At 39.1% G+C, this 9,273-nt stretch overlaps 1 protein-coding gene across 2 annotated transcripts in view; it reads left to right on the forward strand.

The window, feature by feature from the left end:
• Positions 1-5,293, forward strand: part of LOC117501614 (solute carrier family 66 member 2) — a 66,896-nt gene extending 61,603 nt beyond the window's left edge. For both annotated transcript variants that reach the window (XM_034160533.1, XM_034160534.1), the window contains one exon: positions 4,289-5,293. In XM_034160533.1, coding sequence (XP_034016424.1) covers positions 4,289-4,499 — 211 coding nt within the window. In that variant the 3' untranslated portion in view covers positions 4,500-5,293. The remainder of the gene's footprint in view (positions 1-4,288) is intronic.
• The last annotated feature ends 3,980 nt before the right edge of the window (positions 5,294-9,273 follow it).

The raw sequence follows: 9,273 nt of genomic DNA on the forward strand, positions 1-9,273 counted from the left end.
AGAACAGGGCTATTCAACTGGCGGCCCGCGGGCCAGAACCGACCCTTTAACAAGTTTGGACCAGCCCGCGGCCCATTTACCCATAAATATTAATAAATACAAGATCAAAAGCCGCTACAAAGCACATTCGGCAATTTTCGGCATTTTATGACTCTTTGTGGCGCTTTGCGGCATGTTGAATCCTTTACGGCACCTCAGCACTGTTTCCAAACAGCCCCACCTCATGTGAAGGCATTGCGGGCACTCGAACAGTTGGTGGTGGTAATGTACCGTATTGGTTTGCAAACCGCCAGTAAACTTGAACAAAGAAGAAGACGACAACCGGGCGCATTCAAAGGAGAAGAGACGTAAAGTTGACAACGAAAATAGAAGATTTAATAATGACTGGCCTGGTAAATATGTGCACATAGAAAATGCCGAAGGCAATCCTATGTGCCTGCTGTGTTCTGACTGTTGCTCGGTGAATAAGGAATATAACGCGCAGAGGCACTTCATTACAACTCACTCCCGTTTTGACAGTGAATATTCACCGGGTTCTGATGCTCGTCAAATAAAAATAAAAGCACTTGATATGAACTACAAGCGAAGCACTGCAATATTCTCCCGTAGCTGCACTCTGCAACAGAAGACAACAGCAGCATCCCTGCATGTTGCGGGTTCAAGAAAATGCCGTTCATTGACTCCAGCAGCAGGTAATGACTTCAATCAAGTCAATCCCTCTGTCAGATACAACAGCTGCAAGACGACTGGATGTTTTAGCCACAGACGTTTTCGAGACTCTTCTTAGTCAGTTGAAGAAAGCTGAATTCATGTCGCTGGCTGTGGATGAGTCAACTGACAGCTCCAACTTTGTTTGTATGTGCGGTTTTTCAACGGTGACTGTTTCAAGGAGGATCTGTTGGGCCTAATTCCACTGGAAGGACAAACAACAGGGGAAATAATTTTCCAAAAGATTATTGCTTTTTAAAGACAATGGACTGGACCTGGAGCATATTAACCTGCTGGTTACAGATGGAGCTCCCTTGATGGTAGGAAGGGTCAAAGGACTGTCTGCACGACTGTCTACTGTTGCACCAAAACTACAGTCTGTCCACTGTCTCGTTCACCAGAGTGTCCTTTGCTCTCAGCTTAGTGGTGAGTTGAAAAGTACCATGGACTCTGATTGCTGCAGTGAACTTTATCAGAGCAACATCTAGTCTTCAGCACAGGTTGTTTCGCAGACTACTTGCTGATATGTCAGCTGAGCACTCTGACCTACTTTTACACAATGTCAGGTGGTTAAGCCAGGGCAATGCACTTCAGAGAGTCTGTGAACTGAGGGAGGAAATTATCACCTTTCTATGTGAATGCAAGCCCAAGAAGGCTGAAACATTTCTGACAAAAATGCTGGATGAGAAATTTGTCTCAGAAATTTGCTTTTTAAGTGATATCATGCATCATTTGAATGGTCTTAATCTGAGTCTTCAGGGGAGGGATAAACCAGTGGTTGATGTGCTTGAAAAGATGACTGCTTTTATAAAAAATTAAAAAAAACTAGACATTTTCGCATGTGATCTTAATGACAGCCTGCTGCACTTTCCCCACACTCAGTGACTTCATTAGTATATACTTTTGATGTTCTGTTAAATAAAAAGGGAAAAAGAAATGCAATAGCATTTGTCTCAAATGTACATCTAAGAGTAATAGTACAGGTCACGAGAATGTCCGGCCCACAGATCATAGTATTCTGACAAATTTGGCCCCCGGAAAAATATAGTTAAATAGCCCTGCTCTAAAATAAAAGGTGAAAGTTGGCACTACAAGCACATCTTAATTGTGTGAATTAAACTCCGTTGTGGTGGTGTGCAGAGGCTAAATTACAAAAACGGTGTCACTGGCCAAATACTTATGGATCAGACTGTAAAGCTTTGTGTTTGGACCCTGGGGCTTGGTTTTCCTTTTTGTTCCCCTCGTCTTCCGTTGTTCTCTTTAAACTTCCTGTGCCGTCTCATTAGTTGAGCTGTGAGTGCCAGGAAGAGGACAAAACAAATGAGTTTTCCTTTCACAAATCACAGGGGGACTTTTCCGCATTGTCTTCTGAAACATGTCCTGGATCGTCTCGCGTGTCCTCTCAGTGTGAACCAGACACGTTTTAATTTGTTTTATGGCTGGAGATGGACCACAGGATATGCAGTTGATGCTCTGAGAAGATTGATTATTTTAATCCCCCTCTCTTGGTTCTTCTTTTGGATTATTTGTTTTGTATCTTTTATGCTTTTCCACACCTGATATTACATTTTCCTGACCTTTCTTGCACCTGTCATTAAGGGTCTGTCTGCTCAGCTTATAAAAATAGATTTTCTCATTTGTCCCTTGAGGTATTGCGACATGGAGCCACTTTTTGTTGTATTCAGTGGGATTTTTCGCTGTGAGAACATTGGAGTTGAATGGGATTTTGTTTGTCATGCTAACAGCATTAAACAATAGTGTTCCCATAAATCTGTAAATTCCACAAACTTCATTGGACTTTGTTGCTGTTGTTCTTATGATCACCACAAACACAGTCTCATTTAGCTCTTTTGTGTTGGAGGCGAGGCTGAAATCTGGGAGGTGTATTTCCACATCTGTCCACACAAAACCAAAACGATGTGCATGACTTCCGCTGCAGTTGGGGAATATTTGTTACAGTTACACATTTTCTAGCATATCTCTTCAACCGAGAGGGCTGTAGAGGTGATCTAAAGCTTCTGCTGACCAGCTAATTGTTTGTCACTACGTGGTATACCTGATGTCAACTTTCTTTACTTATTTACTTTGCTTAAAAAATGAAATTTCCTAAGGTCGTTGATATTTGATACGTCTCTCGCTTTATTTGACTGTAGCAGTTGGGCAGTTCTACAGTAACAGAATTACAATGAGAGCATGTTTTTAATAGTGAGCTAATGTATGTCATTGTCATTCTGTTTGAATAGAATTGCCCAGTAACACTCATATTTCAGTTGGTTTCCACAAAGATGACTGGACTAATTGATTTCTCCAAGAGACAATACTTTTTAAATATTTGTGTTGCAAGAAAAGTGGGTTAATCCCTGAATGAGATTTTACAATATGCTAATAAAATGTGCCTAATCTGTCTCTATATGGGCTTTAAAACATCATTTTTATCCAAGGTCAGCATATCGCCATCGGGTATTGCTTAGACCTGGTGTCTGTCCGTCTGTCTGTGCTCAGCATAAGTCCAGTTCTATTACTGCCAGTCTTCAAATTCACAGGGAACATTCTTGGGACACAGAGCTTGGACAAGTTCAAAGATGGCTAACCTTGACATATTTTAGGAGGTAAAAGTCACATTCTGTTTTGAATCTGTTCTCCTTTGTTTTTGAGTGGTGGGGTATGAGAGCCAATCAAAGTAGAGCTGCACCGTGATGTCAATGGCTGGTATTTTCAAAACCACTTTGCTTTGTGTTTATATGCGTGTCTCATATATTATGTAAAAGCTAGTGAGAAATAGACACTTCTAAAACCAAAAATGATGTTTTTGGAACCTGATAACACATCTTGTTAGCATGCACACTAATGTCCGCTAACTCAAAGCTAATTTCTTATGGAGTTAAATTTGTCTGATTAATACCAGCAAATACACAGAGGGTGATCTACAAATATTCTTTAATTTGCATAATTTCCACTTTGCTCATGTATGCACATGCAAAGCCTCCTGCAGACGCTGTTAAAACGAAAATATTGTTTTTGATTGACTGATTAATAGAAGGGGCTTCATTGAATATGTACAAATTGTACGTAAGACAACAGGATCTTAATAATTATAAAGAACACAAGGCTCATACGGCCGAGGGTATTTTAGCATTGCGTTATATTATATTGTTTTATATATACAGCATATATTCCATAACTCTGTGTAGGTTCATAGCTATTCAGATGAAGAACAGAAGCTTCCTGAAGTTGAGTCAAGGCAATTGGACTTCTTGTTTAGCTGGGAACAAAAAGTCCAGTTGCAACTAATCTTCTGGAAAAGTCTAGAAATTACATACTATTGTACTTAACTCTGTTTAACTTGTCTTTTCCGCCTTTTTTGCACACAGCAAAAAAATTCAAATATGTTGCTTTCAAAAGTTTTAAGAGACCAGTTTTCATGTTCACAGCTCAGTGATGCAGGCTGAGAGCGGAACCACAACACGCACACAATGGAACCCTGAAGTTGTCTCTACTATGACTGTCGTTCTTCTTCATATTATTATTATTATTAGTAGTATTATTATTATTATTAATATTTCACTCTCTTACTTCCTAGTATCAAGATGGTGCTGATGTGGACCAGCGGCGACACCTTTAAAACAGGCTACTTCCTGCTTACCAAGGCTCCCGTGCAGTTCTGGACATGTGGCCTCCTGCAGGTTATCGTGGACTTCGCCATCCTGTTCCAGGTTTACTACTACAGCCGTTACCCACAGAAACCAGTGTCCCACACGGTCTCCCACACCACCAGCGCCAAAGCTCTCTGAAAGCTTCACGAGGACGGCTGCGCACGTTGAACTCCAAAACAGCAGGGGGCGCTGTGGACACATGCAGTGTTAACACTCCGGTATGAGCCTTGCTCCGTCCAGACAGATAAGACCGGAACACACACAATCGGTAGTATTTGTGTCTATAGCATTTCTTCTTCTGCGCGGCGCTTATTAAAAACTAAAACACGTCGTTTTGTTTATTACCGTGATGATTTATTCTCAGTGCGCACACTGTGCTTGTGTTTTAATAAGTGGACTCCAAACGGGATATATCCTTGAATAAACGTGCATGTGAGGAACGTTATGCACATATATGGTTTGTAGGAACTGCACATGTTTGCACTGAAATCTGTACCTGGGCTAGCGCTATGATATGCTAATGCTTAACCAAGCCTTGAGCCACACGATGTATCCACGAATTGTACCAGCGGCATTAAAAGCCAAATTCACATGACAAAAAGTTTCATCAAAGGTCATTTGACTCGTTAATAACCCCAAAAACTAATTCACATGACCTGTGTGTGGCCGTGACAGACATTCTTAGCCACTGTGGCTAAAAGCATGCAAGTTCTTTTAACCACTTGGCGTTTCTCTTGGCATTTTGGTGCTACTCCATTGTGCTCCAGGAGATGTACACAAGCTTTCCTCGTCCACACATGCTGATGATTGTTGCATGGAGCCGTTGCCTTAAACACACATCCAGTCGAACACAAGTGTGCTGCACTATCAGCAATACAAATGTACCAGTCGGTCAGAATTCTGAACACACAACGCAGCTGAATGTACAAAAACAGCATTGAGTTTTCTCAACACTGTGGAGAAGCGCTGGTCAGTCTGCCACTTGGACATGTGGCAGCCATCTGCTGTGACACACAGGCACAGTATTATGAGGATATGAGGGAAAACGGGGTGATGGATTGAGGTGAGAAACTGATGATACAACCACATGTGACAATGGGAAGACTCAGGAAGCATAACGTGTGGTTTAGAGGAACTTGGTCACATCGTTACCTTTTTTCTGTGGTGAAGTATATTGATGGATTAAATCGAGCTTCTTACAGCCATCATTGCAACGTTTTGTCCAAAGCATCTGGAAGATGCAGTGAAGCACATAAACAGCAGGGGGCAGCGTGACCGGACGCAGCAGTAATGGCAGAACAGTTTTCTCAAGAGCAGCAGCAGTGGCACGTGTTCCTACGATCCCTGAGATCAGTGTGACCTGCTCGTGTTGGACCGGATGTCTTAACATGATGTGGTGTTGGTCCTGGTCTGCACCATATTGTGTATGTTTTTTTTAATATATATTTAATTATCACACATACAGAAAGCATGTGCACGATGCTATTCCTGTTATGCAGTGTTATATGTTTGCTCCTTCATGAAGGAAATGGAGATTTAGGAAACATACTAAGGGTGCTTTCACATCTCTCATTGCAATCTGTGGTGACTGGGCATTATTCATTTTGTTTGGTGTGGGGAGGTGTGAGCACACATTCAATCTCTGTTGTGCCGCAAACCGAGGTCCGCCTGGAAATGATGGACTTGGTCCAGGTCCTAGTGGACCAGAGTACAGTCCATTTATGGAAAGAACACAGTCCAAACCAACAGCTTGAAGATCCAAACTACTGTATTTTCAAGAGTATTTCTCTTTTTTTCCCTCTTTTTTTCTCTTTTTTAACAATAACATAATAAAAACAAACATGTTTGTCATTATGTTATTATTTGTAGTAGTCGTAATAGTAATAATTCTAAATTATAACTACTAATAATAATAATAAATTATCATTATGATTAATAACATAATAAAGACAAACGTGTGTCTTTATTATGTTATTATTTGTACTAGTCATAATAGTAATAATTCGACATTATTACTACTACTAATAATAATAAAATAATAATAAATTATCATTATGATTAATAACAAAATAAAGACAAACGTGTGTCTTTATTATGTTATTATTTGTAGTAGTCGTAATAGTAATAATTCTAAATGATTACTACTACTAATAATAATAATAATAAAATTATCATTATGATAATATAATAAAGACAAACATGAAACTCACAGTCGAGATTTAGACTTGTTTTTTTAGATATCGATCTCTGTATTGATAATGTCAATCACATTCTTTTGTATTTAACATTTTTATGCTATAAATCAAACAGGAATTTGTCTGTTACTCAGCCAACATTCCTAACGGGAAACAAGGGCGCTCAGGAATTCCCTTTAAAATAACAGTTTGCTTTTTAGACAAACTGATTCTCCTCGAAGTGAGTGAAACGTCTTCACTTCCATTGTGTTTGCTCAAGGTAAAGTGAAGCGGCCAGCAGATCTGATTCTGTCCTCCTTTCTTCTAGAAATACAAAAGAGCGTCTTTTTTTCCTTTTTCCAAGGGGCACAAGAATGAGATCCTACGAATGTTGGTTTTGTTACTAAAAGTCAAAAGCAGATTTGAGGACACGGATCTTTTATTTATTATTCCAGATGTTGATGATTACCTGAAAGTCCAAGTGAATATTTATTTTGCCAACTTCTTTTTTTGTTTCGTGATCATGCAGATGCAGATGTATTCTGTGTTTTCTTGATGAGACTGTTTGATGCTGATGAGGATGACTGTTGTTACTTTTTTACCAAAGCGGTTACGTGGGGTTTAGGGGTTGTTGCCTGCATCTGTTCAGTGAGATAACCGAGATGAGAAGGTTGTCAAAAACTGTTTGACCCAGAAAAAAACATTTCCAGAAAATGTAAAATAAATGAATAAAAATGTACATGAGGTTTGTTACCTCAAAGATTATTATATTGTTATTGTTATATTGTATAGTACAGATGCCAAAAAAAGTCAATCCTGGGATAGGTTCAGATAGGCGGCGCTAGGAAATCCTCAAGTGTCTTTTTTAGTTATGGTTAAGATGGTTTATTTTACTAGTTAACCGAATTAAGAAAACCTTGAAAAAATGTTGAGGCTGGCCTCAAGCAATTATTGTTAAGGTGTGTTCACATTATGCCAGTCTTGCCTTCCACGTGCCACATTCATCTGTGCTGATGTCAAAGTGTTGGTGGCGCTATGGAACATTTCTTAACCTTTGCTTCCACTGTGAAACACGCCATGATGTTTTGTTTTGTTTTTTCTTGTTGCACAGTTCTAGAAGCTGACAATTCTTTTGTGGGCATAGTCATCGCCATACTCATCCTCATTGGCTGTGTGCACAAAGGTCAGCTTGGTGCTTGTTCAACGTTCATCACATGTGACAAACAGGCAGATTTTAAGCTGTAGATGTAACTTCAAAAACACACACGTGTTGAAAAAGGCAAAGTGTCTGCTTGGCTGCATTCATATTAAATCCTTTCTTCGGGGTTATACGAACGTGACCATCTTATGAGTTTTAGAACATAACTGCTGTTAAACTGATTATTTGTCTGATTTAGTATATTTCTGTACCAAAACACTTTTTCACACACCCCATTCACTGCGTACCTTGCTAAACCATCTTTCTCTGCCTCTTTATTTCATGGCTAAATTCATACAAAAATCCTTTCTACAGGGTTGTGCAGATGTAGAGTACCGTGCAAAGGTTTAAAACTTTCCAGAGTTAAAATTAAAGTAGGTTTTGATGCCCCCCCCCCCCCCCCGTCCCCCTTTTTATTGGCATGTCAACAACACAAAATCAGTTCCAGCAAAAGAGAATGTGTGAGCTATAATTTTTTATTCCATAATAATAATAATAATTTCTTAGTAAGTGTACTGGCCAGTAGAATACCACACAAACACAGTTGCAAATGATTGTGCTAAAAAAAAAAAAAAGACACCAAACAAGGCAAAGTAAACAATTTTTTTTAGATAAGTTGTGAAAGTCAAACCAAAAGTAGTCAAAATGGCCAGTTATAACCCTGGACTCCAGAAGTCCAGGGTATAGTTTTTGAGGTCCTGCGACTTGTACTCTGGTGTGAATTATATACCGAAAAATCACACGTAAATAGAACCCGATTTTTATATCGATTATCAGTAAAGTTAAAATTCATCACACATTTAGTTTATCAGTTTGTCATCATTTTTAATGCTTTGATGATACATTAAATGTGCCTAAAACTTTTGCACAGTACTGTATGTTCGTGTTACTTCAGTTTTAGAACATAACCGCTTTCAAACAATTAGACAATAACTTCTCTGTTATAACTTGTTTGTTACATCTCTGAGCAGAAACAGCCTCTCTCTTGCTGAAAACCACACCTGCACCTAATCCATCATCAATTCATCATCCATTACTTTTCAGCAGGTGGCAGGCATGCCAGTGAGATATGACATTGGCAAAACAATGTTAATCACATTTACTGAGTTTGGCCCTGTTTATCCATCAACTGTTTATCATTTTACAGCGTACAAGTCAATGTGTAGCAAAAAAAAAAAAAAAAAAAATGTTGAAGTGCTGTAATGTGAACACAGCTTTGTAGTTTGGGTCAAATCTAGAGAAAAAGATGAAGCCAGTAAGTCAAAGATGTTGCTTCAGCTTATTTTCAGGTACAAGATACTGTTCTGTTTTAGGGGTGGAGATGTAGACTTTGCCATTCACCCATTAGCCACCCAGGTGTCCCAGCATGCAGTGAGGGAGAAGTGGGCGTGTTCCAGAAAGAGATTTTATTTTATATATATATATATATATATATATATATATAATCTACACACACATACTGCAGAATGGTGCAGTTTGCACCTGGGTACAGATTTGTATTCTGGGTTAATGTGAATGATTTACTGATTTATTGGTTGAT

The sequence above is a fragment of the Thalassophryne amazonica genome, chromosome 20, assembly GCF_902500255.1.
Source record: "Thalassophryne amazonica chromosome 20, fThaAma1.1, whole genome shotgun sequence".
NCBI lineage: Eukaryota > Metazoa > Chordata > Actinopteri > Batrachoidiformes > Batrachoididae > Thalassophryne > Thalassophryne amazonica.